This window comes from Sphaerodactylus townsendi, linkage group LG03 (genome assembly GCF_021028975.2).
Source record: "Sphaerodactylus townsendi isolate TG3544 linkage group LG03, MPM_Stown_v2.3, whole genome shotgun sequence".
Classification (NCBI taxonomy): Eukaryota; Metazoa; Chordata; class Lepidosauria; order Squamata; family Sphaerodactylidae; genus Sphaerodactylus; species Sphaerodactylus townsendi.
In genome coordinates, this window is record NC_059427.1 from 24,714,072 (window position 1) to 24,729,558 (window position 15,487).

Sequence of the window (15,487 nt, forward strand, 5' to 3'; positions counted from 1 at the left end):
CAACACTCGGTTCCCACCCCCTACTGGACTGCAGGGAGCAGGGTTTCCGATCTCCAGGGGGTGGCCTAAAGATCTCCCAGAATTCTACTGATCTCCAGACTATAGAGATCAGAGGCGTAGCTACCATGGGGACATCCGGGGACAAGCGCCCCGGGCGCCACCTTGTGGTGGGCGGAAAAATTGCAGGTTCGTTTGAAGCTTTCTGTATTTTTTACTGTTTTTTCCAATTTTGGTCTGCAGGAGGCACAGTTTTTAGGCTAGTGGCACCAAAATTTCTGGCTATTGCCAGGTGACTCTCCTGATGATATCAGCCAAGTTTGGTGAAGTTTGGTTCAGGGGGTCCAAAGTTATGGACCCCCAAAGGGGGTGACCCCATCCTCCATTGTTTCCAATGGGAGCTAATAGCAGATGGGGCTATCATTTTGAGGGTCCATAACTTTGGACCCTCTGAATCAAACTTCACTAAACCTAGGTGGTATCATAAGGATAGTCTCCTTCTGATACCACCCAGGTTTGGTGAAGGTTGGTTCAGGGGGTCCAAAGTTATGGACCCCCAAAAGGAGTGCTCCATCCCCCATTGTTTCCAATGGGAGCTAATGGTAGATGGGGCTACCCTTTTGAAGGTCCATAACTTTGGACCCCCTGAACCAAACTTCACTAAATCTGGGTGATATAATCAGGATAGTCTCCTAAAGATAGCCTAAAATTTTGGTACTGTTATCTTAAACATTGCTCTCCTGACAAGCACCCTCAAATTTTCCCCGGATTCTCTCTTTAAATCCACCCCCTTTGGAGTGGATTTAAAGGGAGAATCTGGGCTCCCTAGATTAAAAAAAACATTGAAAGTATTGTTGAAGGCTTTCACAACCAGATTCAACTGATTGTTGTGGGTTTTACAGGCTGTGTGGCCATGGTCTGGTAGATCTTGTTCCTAACGTTTCACCTGCCTCTGTGGCTGGCATCTTCAGAGGTGTATCACAGGGAGAAGTCTGTTATAAGAGAAGTCTGGACACAGTGTATAACAGACTTCTCTCTGTGATACACCTCTGAAGATACCAGCCACTCTGTGATACACCTCTGAAGATACCAGCCACAAGATCTACCAGACCACAGCCGGATGCAGCTTAGAAAACCCACAACAACCAACTTTGACAATGGTGCTGTTTGGGGTGGATGGGTGGGAAATCTACCCTGAAACAGCATCACTTTCAATGTTGTTTAAACTAGAGAGCCCAGAGTCTCTCTTTAAGGTGAATTTTGCTTAGCTATCGCTAGGAGGGCCAGTACGAAAGGGAAGAGTATCTGTTTTATGCGGCATAAGGTCTCCAAGTTCAGACCAAGTAGTAGATGGCATGAAAGATCTCTGCTCGAGTCACAGCTACTCAGAGTCAAGGGACCATTGGTTCATTCAGCTCCAAGGCAGATTCTTGAATATTATATTCTAATGTAGAGGTCTTGCCTTATGACTGGAGAAGAAGCCACGTTGGGTCAGTGTTCCATTCACAATTCAACAACACTCCAGAAATCAAGGTGGGAGGATCTTGCAAATTTAACTGAGGGCTATTCAAGACATGAGTGTGGGCCATAGGGTTCGACCCAGTTCCTGAGAAGGGTACTGACCTAGGTCGGCTATTATTGTTCCCCACGCAACCAGCTTGATTCCCAGCTCGAGGGCTGAATCATCCTGTGCCTTTCTTCGCCGCTCCGCTCCGATTGGCCGTTCTACGCCATGTTCCGCTCTTATCCTCACACACGCTATAAAAAAAACTGCTACAGGATTGAGGGACGGCGTATGCTTTTGATTGGCCAGCTGTACGCGATGCCCCAAACAATTTCAGCTTATTGGCTGAAAGGGGACTCCTTGGCACCAGAGATTCCGCGACTTCACGGAATCGAGCTGAGTTCGAAGCTGGTTCCCTGAAAAAGTAGTAGTTCCCAACTGGAGTCAGAAATTGGACCGCTAAGCATGGGGCTTAAGCTGGTACAAAACCACGCCGATCCCAGTGGTTGTGCGTGAGCACTTAGGTTTAACGCAGCTTGAACTTAGGGTCAATAAGGCAAGTGTGGAATCGACCTGAGAGAATCCGCGCACAGCCCAAGGTCACCTAGGAGGCTTCTACATGTGGAGGAGAGTGGTGACTCAAACCCAGCTGCTCCAGATTAGAGTCTACCTGCTCTTAACCACCGCATTCAGTCTGGTTTCCATAAGCCGCTTTGCTACAGCTAGAATTGCTGTAATGCACTGCCAATCGACCTCTAGAGGGAAGCCTGCTTCTGAAAGATGACCTTGGTTGGCTTGAAATCAGCGATAGAAGGTAAGTAGCCAATGAGGCCAAATAAACTCAGGATCGAGCTGTACCTTTATCAGGACCAACAAAACAACACAGCAGCAGCACACAAACTTCTATGATCTCTTCAGAATCGCTATCCAGATGGGTATTGAAAAGGAGCTTTGACTCTAAACTGGGAAAGCACGCTGATTCCCCAATTCTCCTCATGAGCAGGTTTGATTCTCCACTGGCCCACATGAAGGCCTACTGGGAGACTTCGCCTGCTCATTAGTTCTCTATTGCCAATTCTGCTTAGCTTGAGAAATGAAAAGATCAGGCTGCCTGCTCAAACAGGTCTGGGATCTATTTAGCAATATTGACAATGCTCTAATTAAAAAAACAATAACAGAAGCTAAGTTCTGTCATACTTGTCAATATATTTTAATATTTAATAAACCCTTTAGACACGCATACCAGTGGTGGATCCAAAAAAATTCTTAGTAACAGGTTCCCATGGGATTCAAACAGTGGCGAGCACCAATGGGGCCGGTGGGCAATTTAATGAGAGGGTGTATTGCAGCATTCCAAGGGCATTAATAATTTCTCTGTTACTGTAAAAAACTGTAAAAACAATTCCAGCTGGTATCTTTCTGTCCATAATTTAAACTCATTATAGCAAGTCCTATCGTCACTGCCAACAGAACAACTACTTCTCCTCTAATTGACTGCCTGTCAAATACTTAATACTTTCTAAATACTTAATTTTTGTTTCTAGAAATCAAAAGAAGGATACTTTCCTAAAACAAGCGAACTTCTCACCCATATTTCTAAACTACAAGCTTTAAAACAGCCCAACAGGGAGAATGATCCCGCTTTCTACCTTCGCTAACCAGCCACATAGGAAACAACAGGACTTCATGATTTTGGGACCTAATAGAATTTCTAATGGAAAAGCAGACTCAATTAGTAACCCCTCTCGCACACAACAATAATTAGTAACCTACTCGAATTGTGAACTCTGCTGGATCCCACCTCTGATGCATACCCTCATTCAGCTTCCTTCTAATGGGTATGAGGTTAAGAGTGGTGGAAGGTGAGGTGGCATGCAAGGAGGGAGGGAGGGTCCGCATTCTGACATGGCCCACCCACCCTATCAGAGTGGGAGAGGGAGGGAGGGAAGGGGTGGCATGCAAGGGAAGAGGAGGGAGGAGAGGAGGGATGAGGGGTGGCATGCAAGGGAAGGAAGGAGGGGTTTCTAATCTAGAGTTCTCTAATCTGGAGAACTGCTAGATTTTGCATTTTTCCACAGTAATGCTCAGACTGTAATCTGGTAAATCCAAGTGGAGGCAATTTGCTGGTGGTCCCTGGCCCCTCAATGATGTGACTACCTTTCTCGGGCAGCAGCTTATCGCCCTGGCCCTGCCTGGTGGAATGCTCTCCTCCAGCCATCAGACGTTGGACAGTTCCACGGGCCTGTAAAACGGAGCTGTTCCACTGGGCTTTTGGGGAGGCTAGTCACTGATTGCCTTTCTCCCTCACCACCCCTCATCTCCATCAAGAGCTCCGTAGACCCCTTCTCTAGGATACAGGAGGTTCCTCCGAGTGCCATCTGAAATTGGTTTTGTTTGTTTTGTTTTTGTTTCTGTCGTCGTATTTGATTATTCTGTCTTAAACTATTTTATTGCAATGACGCTTTAATGGCTTTTACTCTTGTACATTGCCTGAGCTCCTGGGGAAAGGAAGGAAAGGAGTTTGTGTTTCTGAGATTCTTATGGCTATGAAAAGCTGGGTATAACCAAATCCTTCATCTATTTCCATCACTCTCTTTCCCCAGGTTATTATTTCCACTCATGTGTGCTGCATACAAGTATTCGCTTATGTAACCTCTATCTGTGGTTCTGTGTAAGGAACTTGGAAGGAGAGTTAAAGAACTAAATTTAAAACAAAATGGTTTACTTAACAAATAACACTTTTAACATTAACATTTAACATTAACAATTTACAATCCTTTTAGGTTGCATTTCAAGTCCTTATATCTCATACAATCTACTGATAACTTAAGTCCAATTCTTCCTGCTGGCGGTTGGCTTATGAAGACTTCAGAGGTTTATGAACGTGGATCCAAGCATGATGAAGGTCCCCAAAAAGAACTCCCATCAAATACATACATAGCAAGCCCTGAAACAATAAATTTCTAACATTTACAATATAGCAAAATAAACAACTCCCCTTCCCACTATTCCAACAACTTTGCAGTTACCTTTAAACAAGGTGTTAAGAGCTCTATAAAGAAATTAAATAAGTCCAGCCTGGTAGCCTTGCTTCCCTCCAACTTCACTCGCCAGTTTTGCAGCCTTTCTGTTGCTTTTGAGTCTCCACCCCTTTCTGGGTCAACTCCATTCTGAACATAGGGCTTACACGACACACCAGTACCAGAGAAAGAGGCCTTTCCTGTCATTCCAGTGGCAAAGCCAGTGGTGTAGCATCAAGAGGGGTGCGATGCACCAGGTGTGTGCCGTGCAGGGCATGGGCATTCTGTGGCAGGGCTGGTGGAAGCATGGCAGGGGCACACGTGTGCCATGGATGGGTCCCCTTGCTCTGGCTCCTACCGAACTGCCTGTTTCCCAGTTGCCACTGTACAGCCAGAAAAGGAGGAGAGCATCAGTGATTGGGTTGCCAACTCTGGGTGGGAAATACCTGAGGATTTGGGGGGTGGAGCCTAGAAAGGGTGGGGTTTGGGGAGGGGAGGGGAGGGACCTCAGCAGGTTATATGCTACGTCACCCTCCAAGGCGTTTTCATTTTCAGGGAAACTGGACCCTTTGGCTGGCTGGAAGATTAACTGAAATAGTGGAGATCTCCAGCTGCCACCTGGGAGATTGGCAGCCATAGATAGTGAGGGGCCTTCCTTGGGAGATCCTTTCCCCAATTTGCATCTCTTTGTTTGCTGCCGTGAGGTTTTATTCTTTATCCTTAAAGGTACAGCACAAATACTTCATTTCTGGGATTAGTTCTAGTTCTTCGCTAAACTGCCTCCAGACATTGCATGTAAGGCAACGAGTGGTTTCCTTCAGATATTAATGTGACCTTCAACTAATATTCACAATTGTTTGCGAGTGGATTCTGCTATTCCTCAAGCACCATAAAATCCAGCTGCAAAGTGCATTGAAAGTGGGTTGAAGGTGCATTATTCTGCATGCGGAAGGAAATCAGTGTATAATTGGATGGATTTTATAACTTTGGAAGAACATCTTTAGAAAATAAAAATAACGGTGACTGAACTTCAGGTTTCTTCAAAAAAACTATTTTCCTTCTTTTATTAGGATTAAGCTATGTTTTCTCCTCGTTAAAAAAAGAGAGATAATTTAATTTCATTTATTAGACAATAATATTAATAATAGCATTCTCTCTTGTTTATCCATTTATGCCCTTATGGAACATTATTTGTATAACACTGTTGGTTTTCTCTTTATATGCAGAATCATAATCAAGTTAAATTCCATTCTGCTTTTTTCCTTTTTAATGAAAAATTTAAAAAATGTTTTAAAAAGCCCCCCACGCACCTTACAGCATGGAAAAGAAAAAGACAGGTTCGTTCACACTTGCCTTTTAGCCACCATTTTAATCAGCTCTTTCATTTTGGAGGTTGATTATTGATAAGGAAAACCCACAAAGTTTCGAGTTGGCACACAGACTGTGCAAAAAAAAAGACATTCCTTTTTATTGCAGCTACTGTTATCGAGAAGGTACCTGTTCAAATGGGGTTCTGCCTTTGAGTCCTTTCCCGCCTAGGAATACCCAGTTGTCCCGAAATCCAAGCTTGGCAGCGTAGCTACTTCCAAGGTCAGCCAACAACGCCCGTGCTTGATCATTCAGCCTAATAGACAGAAAAGCTTTAAAGACATCTGGGGACCTCTAAAGGGTGACAATACAAGAGACTTCTGGGTGCAGCCTAAAAGGAGCCAGTTTTTAATCCTCTAGAACAGTGGTTCCCAAACTTATTTGGCCTACCGCCCCCTTTCCAGAAAAAATATTACTTAGCGCCCCCTGGAAATTAATTGTTTTTATTTTAATAGCAATTAAACAGAAAGATATATGTATTAATTACAGTTATTCATCGGCCCCAAATGCACCTGTAACCATCACCGCCTCCCCGGTGGCGCCCGCTTTGGGAATCACTGCTCTAGAAAGACAGAACAAAACTGATCTGAATGAAGAGTGCTATGTCTTACTAGAAGAGCTACTGACCACAGCTACTACAACTATGGCAGTTATTGGGACCCACCTGTGCTTTTCATTTAGGCAACCCTGCTACAAGAGACATCAGATCATACCTGAAACAGCTCTTTCCTCTTTTCCAAGGTTATGATAATCATGTAGTGTTTTCAAGGGATGAACAGAGGTGGTTTGCCATTGCCTGCTTCTGCTTTGTGACCTTGGCATAAGTGGACCTTGGTAGGAGGCGGAGTCTGGGGGGAGGGGGGCTCAATTTCAGTGCTCGCCCCGGGTTCCATTTTCCAGAGGTATGCCCCTGGACCTTGGACTTCCTTGGTAGTTTTGCATCATAAGAACATAAGAACATAAGAACTAGCCTGCTGGATCAGACCAGAGTCCATCTAGTCCAGCACTCTGCTACTCGCAGTGGCCCACCAGATGCCTTTGGGAGCTCACGTGTAGGATGTGAAAGCAATGACCTTCTGCTGCTGCTGCTCCCGAGCATCTGGTCTGCTAAGGCATTTGCAATCTGAGATCAAGGAGGATCAAGATTGGTAGCCATAGATCGACTTCTCCTCCATAAATCTGTCCAAGCCCCTTTTAAAGCTATCTAGGTTAGTGGCCATCACCACCTCCTGTGGCAGCATATTCCAAACACCAATCACACGTTGCGTGAAGAAGTGTTTCCTTTCATTAGTCCTAATTCTTCCCCCCAGCATTTTCAATGTATGCCCCCTGGTTCTAGTACTGTGAGAAAGAGAGAAAAATTTCTCTCTGTCAACATTTTCTATCCCATGCATAATTTTATAGACTTCAATCATATCCCCCCTCAGACCTCTCCTCTCCAAACTAAAGAGTCCCAAACACTGCAGCCTCTCCTCATAAGGAAGATGCTCCAATCATAAGGAAGATGCTCCAATCCTTCAATCATCCTCGTTGCATCCACCTATTAAGGGGCTGATTCTGCTTAGCGTCTGAGCTCTGAGAATATTGAGCTAGCCTGATCAGCGCCTTTCCCCCCTTATTAACCCCCACACACTTATCCTGATTAAAAGCTTTGGAGAACTTGACAGCTTGCAGACTGATTTATATTATACTGGTTTCTCATATTATATCGGTTGGTCTTGAGTCAAGGTACAAGGTTTCTGTTTTGTGATATCATCACATTCCCCAAGCAAATTTAATGGCATAAAGGGAATTTGATCTCTTGATTTCCCTAATCCTAACCTGGCACTCGAATCACTATACTGCACTGTCTCTTTGCCTTGGAAGGTAGGTAAGCGTTATGATTTCCTTATTACAGACCCGTGATCAACACTGAGAATTAGTGGCTTGCTAAAGCCCTCGCTGAAGGGACACAAGTTTACATCATTACACAACGTCTGAAAATAAAGAATGACTTGATGGGTCAAAGAACCTTTGATGAGATACTTCTACTTTACTCACTTGGAGGCTGGGTCATCGTAAGAGGCGATCAGCACGAGGGAACCTTTTTGGACATCCTCTAGGAACATCACTAAATGTTTAACGTCTACAAAACAAACCAAAGGCAGTGACTGACACTTCTCTATTAGCCTCCTTATTCTGCCATCTAGTGATCACATCAATATTTGCATCTTCTAGATCCATTGGGCGTGCAGACTCGTGTCTCAAGGTGAGTGTCAAATTATGACGAAAATTGGATCCCCAACAAGCAAGACGCTGCATCAGTCCAGTTCATTACAGCATCACACATAAGATCCAAATTGAATGTTTAAAAAATCCTGCAGAAAGGGAGATGAAACCTTGCATTGCAAGAAGGGCAACAAAGAGATCTTGTGGCGGAATAAAAACACTGATCCATTAGGCACAGCACAAGTAAGATGTCCTGGGAAGGTCTTTGAAAAAGCTGCCTCCTAATTTTTTGTTTGGAGAGCATGGACAAGAAAGGCCTCATAGGAGAAACAGCCCCCCCCCCTCGCCGTGGCCATCTGCCATTTCTTCCTGACTGAGTTTAAACCTCTCATGCCTGACATTTTGAGCTGCATGGATTCTCTGTGAATGCAGCAATTTGGTGAAAATTACCCCGGATGCTTGTTCTGAAGGTTCTGCTTGTCATGCCCCCACTGAGGCTTTTGTTATTTCCACATTAAGCTTTAGTTTCCCCATAGTTAGCATGGTTTTAGTTCTTTGTTAAGTCTTCTAAGGGAGGGTATTTTAGTTAGCCCCTGTCCCTTTAAGACATATCCCAATAGGCAGTTTCCTTTCTTTACCCAGCAATCCCCTGTTTTAGTTTTAGTCAGTCAGTCTGAGAGAGGTGTTAAGGGTAGCTGGAAACCGGAATATCTGTGACGTCCATATCATTATATGATGGTCCAAAGAGCACAAGTTAAGTTGAGCAACAGTTAGAACATGACAAAGGCTGAAAGAACTGAAAGGAAGCAAGACACAGTGGACTTTCTTGAAAGCAGCCAAGAGAAGACACAGTCTACAGCTTCAAACCTGCTCAAGACAAGCAACTACTCTGACTTAGATAAACCCAAGGGAGGAATTAGGGTCTTGTTTCTCTCCAGTAATAAACCCATTGTAAGAACTGTTGAACCTGGCTTGTGTCTCCCCCACTCTGTCCTAGCCAAGTACAGGACACCTCAAATAGATTAACTGGGGGGGGGGGGCAGAACACTGCTCCTGGGTGCCTTTTCAGTTCAAAAATTACATGGCGGTACTCAGCTTGTCCTGCTGATTCTGGCAATATATAGTTTCCCCCTTTTAAAAAAATTGGATAAACTGTCTTCGAAGACACACAGACATGATTTCAAAATCCATGCTGATTTCATATTGTGTCTTTGAAGACAGCTCATCGAAATTATTTTTAAAGAGAAAACTATATATCACCAGAATTGGCAGGACAAGCTGAGTACAACCATGTACTTTGGGGGCTGAAAAGGCACCCTGGATAGGAGCCGGCAGAGCAAAGGTATGATGTAACTGTCACCAATTAGTTGTGCACATGGAGAATCATTGCAGCACAAATTGTCGGGTGCTGGCAGTGGAGGAAACTGACAAGAGAGCTTGAACAGTCAGGGGGGGGGGGAAAGATGATGTCTCAACTCCTGACTCCACATAGCAAGCAGGAGACAACTTGCAGATGACTTCAGGAAAAAAGTCCACATTGTAGCGTCTCCAGAAAAGATGGCTCGAGCTGAAATAAGGCGTCCTGAGGATGTCTTGGGGAAAAAGCTGTGTGGAGTTCCTCCTCAAGACCCCTCTTTTTCCATCCTCGATATGTCTGATATGTGCTGTGCAGAATAAATCACTGAGTCTTTAAAACATAGGTGTCAAATTCGCGGCCCTCCAGATGTTATGGACTACAGTTCCCATAATCCCCTGCAAGCATCATGCTGGCAGGGGATTATGGGAACTGTAGTCCATAACATCTGGAGGGCCGTGAATTTGACACTTGTGCTTTAAAGGGTCCTAAAAGTGCTGTTTATTTTTGCTGCAACAGATTATGGCTGCAAAAACACAGTATTTTATGCCATTACAATGTGTATAAAGGCTGTCATTTTATTATCACACAATAATAAGGAGCCCATCTGAACATATATGCCTATGGCAGCATGTTAACTAGTGGCATAGCGCCAAGGGGGCAGGGGGCACACGACGCACTGGACTCAGCTCTCTCTCGCTCTGCCCCTGATGTTAACAACCTGTGAAAAAGGGTGAGGGAGGAGTAAGAGAAGAGAACTAACCCTCTCTACTAGTTTACTACCTACGCTTATGGAGAAATGTAGTATGCTGTTCTCACTCTGCAAACTGGGTCCCTAGTTCTTTTATCTTCACTAGCCCCAATGCAATAAATCCTATGGTTTGCAGCATGACACTGAACTCAGAAAAGAGGAATCTTAATAAAAATAAATTTTAAATGAGAAAAAAGGATAAAAGACTCAAAGTATCCCCTTCTCTATATACAAAATTTGGTAGGTTGTTTCAGTATAAGAACACCATCTATATATATAAAAAGCAAACCGTGTATTTGTTAGTGGTAGTATAACTCAGTAACTGCTGGGCCAATTCCTCTGAAAATTCCCAGCCACTATAGTCAGCCAGGCGAGAGTGTTTTTAGATGTTCACATACCGGAAATTTCACACCTGGCCCAGGTAAAACGCCTTTTTCCTGGCGCTCCCTGGTGAAGGACATGCAGCTGCCTTTGTGTAACTGTCACCCTTAGAATGTTCGTGCAGCTTAGAATGTTCACTCAGATGGCCAGATATGAGCAGTTAAAACAGTACGTAGGCCGTAACTTGAGTGGAAGTGAAACACATACACACACATACCCATGAGGGAGAGGGAGGGGTGGCATGCAAGGGAAGAGAAGTGAGGGAGGGGAGAGAGTGAGGGGTGGCATGCAAGGGAGGGGAGGGAGGGGACCCAGCATCTGGATATGACCCACCCACTCTAGTGGAGGGAGAGGGAAGGGTCAGTGTCTGTTCCTTTCCCATTTCACCATAATAACCCACAGCAACGCGTGGCAGGGTACCGCTAGATTGGTATAAAAACACAATATGTAAGAACACCATAAGAACACCAGCCTATGTTCTAGGAGAAGTGCAAAACTATCTGTGGAATACCTCTATGTAATTATGAAGCTGACTTACCTCCAGAATACATATCAAAGGCAGCCATCTTGATGAGGTGGCCGTTAGTTCCTAGGTGGTCAATGGAAACACAACAACTTTTAAAGCACCAAAATGTACACATACTTGCACAGAAACACACTTTGCTCAGCTCTTCTTTTCTGGCTAGCTGGAAAATATAAGAAAATAGCTTGAAATTTTAGTTAACGAGTACTAGGATTTCATTTTATATGTTGTGACATGACTTTAGGTTGATTGATTAATGTTGTTTGTTCTGTGTCTGTATGGCTTGTAGGCTGTAATAAAGAATGTGTCACTAATTAACAAGTGTAGTTAAAAGCATTATCTATTTTCATAATTTCCCACTCTATAATGTATAATCCCCATTTCCCCCCTTCATGTTGACAGACTTCAAGTAGCTCGAGAACACCAAATGAAGTTCAAGACTGACAGGGAATTCAAACTTATATCCTCAGTTCTAGTTTTAGTCACATCTTTTTTTTAATCTTTTAAACATATAAATTAGTCTAGTCATCATAGACAGGATATATATTTTAGGACAGTTGCGGTGGGGCAATGGCTTTTTAATGGCTGGTTTTTAATGTTGATCATTTATGTTGTTTTATGATATTATGGCATCATTTTTATTTTATTTTTAAATGAAATTTAATAGATCACCCCTCTCGTTTAGGGCTTGGGGCAGCTTACAACATCCACAAAACAAACATAAAACAATAAACAATACACATCCAAATGAAAGCATGAACTACCAAGATAGTGTTTGTGTTCCAGTCGTTCAGCAGAAAACCCACCACATCGAGGGTATCTTAACTGACGTGGGTGAAATTGTTGATCTGTCTTGAGCAGGTCTCTGGAGAAGCAGAGTATAAATTCTCCAGGCAAGCACACACATACTTTTCATGAGGTGTGCACTCATTTCCTTGCTTCTCACGTACATTACTGTATTGTTGTATCATGTGTACACCACAGAAGCAGTTCTTCCTCAAACGCTTCTAAAAAGGCTTTTGTCTCCATCAGTACTGCTCAACTACAACTATTATAAAATATACAAGTATTTATTGTCTTATTATCTCCCACCTCAAAATGATTGTAATGTTTGCTGAGAAATTGCTCCGTTGTGGGTGGGAGGAGGGGCTTTGTGGTAACCCAGGGAACCAGATAGCCAGTAACAAACAGCCAACTGGGTCTGCAGATAAGATTATGAGGGATTCCACTGGGGTGTGATCCTTATGAGGGTACATAAAATTCATCCAGTGTGCCCCCCACAATGGGTTTACTGCTTCAAGTTATGCTCCTCTCAACATATGGACTCAGTAGTATGGATGTGCCCTTAATACAGTTGACAAACCGTTCTGGCAGGGACCTACTAGCGACACAAACTGTCCCCCACCATCACTCAATGTACCAATTGGGAGAAAATGGGTGGCATTGATCAATGCAGGGACATCGCTTCCTGTTTTGGTACAGGAGTGGTGTCATGACTCTCAAGGAATTTTCAAATCTCTTTGGTGAAAATGACAGAGATCTGGAGTGTTGTGACATCACTATCTGCTCCAAAACAAAAGAGATGTTCCAGCAGTGTCTGCCCCTCCCCACATCTGAAGAAGTAATGAAAGCTCATGCTGAAATAAATGTTGTCAGTCATATCTTTGTTTTTTCCTCTATTCTCTCCCTTGCCAAAGCTCTATGCAGTCAGGAGATCGGTTCAAATTCCAGGAGAACTCCAGATCTCTCCTTGAGGTTGGAAACCCTAGCAGCTGCCTCCCTAGGCTTGCTTTTTGTCCCTTTTTGTGAAGCAAAAATGCACATGGAGATAAACTATTCTGACCTCTCTATGCCCTGACCATTGCCAGTTTCCCCTCCACTTTGCCAGATGCTAAACCATTTTCTCAAGGTCAACGTTCTTATCTCAAAGTTTTATTATAACAGGGGATTGGTTCCTGTTTATTGTACAGGCAAACAGGATACAAGCCCATTAAATGTTTCAGCCTACAATTTATGCATGCCTACTGCTAGAAGCTCAGAAAGGATCACGGCTGAAAAGCAAACAATGCTCTCCAGAGTGCCTGGGAGAGCTAATCAGTTCATTGAGCAAAATGAACAGTTTTTAACTGCAAACAAGAGGACTTGGCTACAGTAGCATTTCTTGGCACCCCTTAACCCTAAACACATTCTAACTTCTGGCTACTAGCTACAGAAGTGATGGAGTCAAATCCTATTATTAGGTGGGTTGGCAACATTTCTGGGTAGGAGGGGGTCTCTCTCCAGCCAATCTGTTTGTAGGGTAAATTCGAGCTATGTCAACTTAAGGGGGCTGGGGAATCCAAGTCTCCCTCTCCAACAACAAGTTGGTTAACTCTGCCTTACTCCTTTTAAAAGGGGCTTAGCTTTAAAAGGGGCTTGGACAGATTTATGGAGGAGAAGTCGATCTATGGCTACCAATCTTGATCCTCCTTGATCTGAGATTGCAAATGCCTTAGCAGACCAGGTGCTCAGGAGCAGGAGCAGCAGCAGAAGGCCATTGCTTTCACCTCCTGCACGTGAGCTCCCAAAGGCACCTGGTGGGCCACTGCGAGTAGCAGAGAGCTGGACTAGATGGACTCTGGTCTGATCCAGCTGGCGTGTTCTTATGTTCTTAAGCTCACCAGGTCATAAAAGTCCTGGTAGACCTGTCCTCCGCAGTCCCAATGTTTTTCAATGGGAGTCCTCCGCGTGGCTAAGATTATTTTATGCATGTCTGTGTATCTTTGAAGATAGCTCCTCCAAAATAAACCAAAAAAAGAGAAAAAAAATAGGAAAACTATATATTGCCAGAAACGGTGGAACCAGCTGAGTACAACGGTGAACTTTTTGAAATGGCACCGGAGATTGGAACTGGCAGAGCAAATGTCTTGGGGCAACCTTCAGCAAATGGCAGCAGGGGGAATCCCTTCAGCTGCACACAAAATGTTGACCACAAGATGAGGGTGAAAGTGACCAGAGAGCAAAACAGTCTCAACCACTCTTTCAAAGCACATGTTTTGAAGATGTAACATTGGGTTTATCTTGTCATAATGTTATGAGGCCAGCAACAGGGAGCTGTTTCCTTCTTTTCATGGTGTATTGCAAGAAGGTGGCCAAGTACCTGATACAAGCGGGACTCTCTCTGTACTCAGTGCAAGAAGAAACAGCAGAGAGCCCCTTCCACACATGCAGAATAATGCACTTTCAATCCACTTTCTCCATCGGTTGCAAGTGGATTTTGCTATTTCGCACAGTGAAATCCAGCTGCAAAGTGCATTGCAAGTGGAGTGAAAGTGCATTATTCTGCATGTGCCGAAGCAGCCATGGTTAGAAAACTCATGCTTGAGGGAAGAGGTTATCACCACCTTTGACAAACTCACCGTTGACAACAGCAATGTTTAAACCCCGGCCGACATTATTTTTAACGCTGCTCATAAATCTGAAAAGGGGGAAAAGAAAAATTTGAGTCAGCAAAGTCCGGCACACAGAAGGCTATCGTTGTTTGTGAATTAAAGCGGAGTTGTGCCACAGCACACTATGTGTTTTGCACAGAACTTACACAGTATTTTCAAGGCACATAGAAGGTCCGACGACATTGGCTGCACCGCTGACGATCTTGAAAGTCAGGGAATTTTCAGGGCAACTTTTTTGATTGCCGCATTTATATCGGGCTTTTGCAGCTTCTGTGGAGAGAGACCCCCAAAATCCCCTATAGATCATACAAAACATTTCCCACGGTAAGCCTAACGTAGGTGCCATGCTTTGCAGGACTGATTCTACAACATTTGTAGGCCTTACAGCAAGAGGTTGTCAGTTGAGCTCTTTGCCCTTTCAACCATGTCCCTTTTTTGTTTTTATGGTGGGCAAAATCAGCTGGGAGACACATACCAGAGACAGAGGGAGGAGAATGTTTAGTCTTGGACACTCTCCAGCCTCTTTCTGACTGAGTTCCTCCTAATGTGGCGCACCGAGAGCTCAGGTTTGCCCGAGCCAGTCTCTGGCACTGGATTTGTTTTGTACTTCAAGTGTCTAAAGAACCCAAAGGACCGGCTGTATGAATTATTTTTGTAACTGATGTAAACAATGATTTATTAATTGTGGGGATAATAGATGATATAAGAGTGAACAGAAATGTGGAACCAATGTATACAATAATGATTAGAGCAGCACACACAGTGTTGGCGTTGGGATGGAAAGATAACAAGAAATGGACAGTCTCAAAATGGTTGGAATATATTTGGGAACAAATTCAGTTAGAGATTTTTGAGAGACTGGCAAAAATACACTATGGCAAGAGAAACTAGAAGATATTGTGAAGCTATGGACATTGTATGAAAAATGGATGGAAGAAGCTGGATTTAAC

At 43.8% G+C, this 15,487-nt stretch overlaps 1 protein-coding gene across 1 annotated transcript in view; it reads right to left on the bottom strand.

Moving 5' to 3' along the window:
- The window catches only part of FAM3D (FAM3 metabolism regulating signaling molecule D), a 34,222-nt gene that overhangs the window by 498 nt on the left and 18,237 nt on the right, over window positions 1-15,487 (bottom strand). Inside the window, exons 6-10 of the mRNA XM_048487315.1 lie at window positions 14,684-14,807; window positions 14,505-14,563; window positions 11,122-11,172; window positions 7,930-8,014; window positions 6,019-6,145 (exon numbers count right to left, since the gene is read on the bottom strand). Coding sequence (XP_048343272.1) covers window positions 6,019-6,145; window positions 7,930-8,014; window positions 11,122-11,172; window positions 14,505-14,563; window positions 14,684-14,807 — 446 coding nt within the window. The remainder of the gene's footprint in view (window positions 1-6,018; window positions 6,146-7,929; window positions 8,015-11,121; window positions 11,173-14,504; window positions 14,564-14,683; window positions 14,808-15,487) is intronic.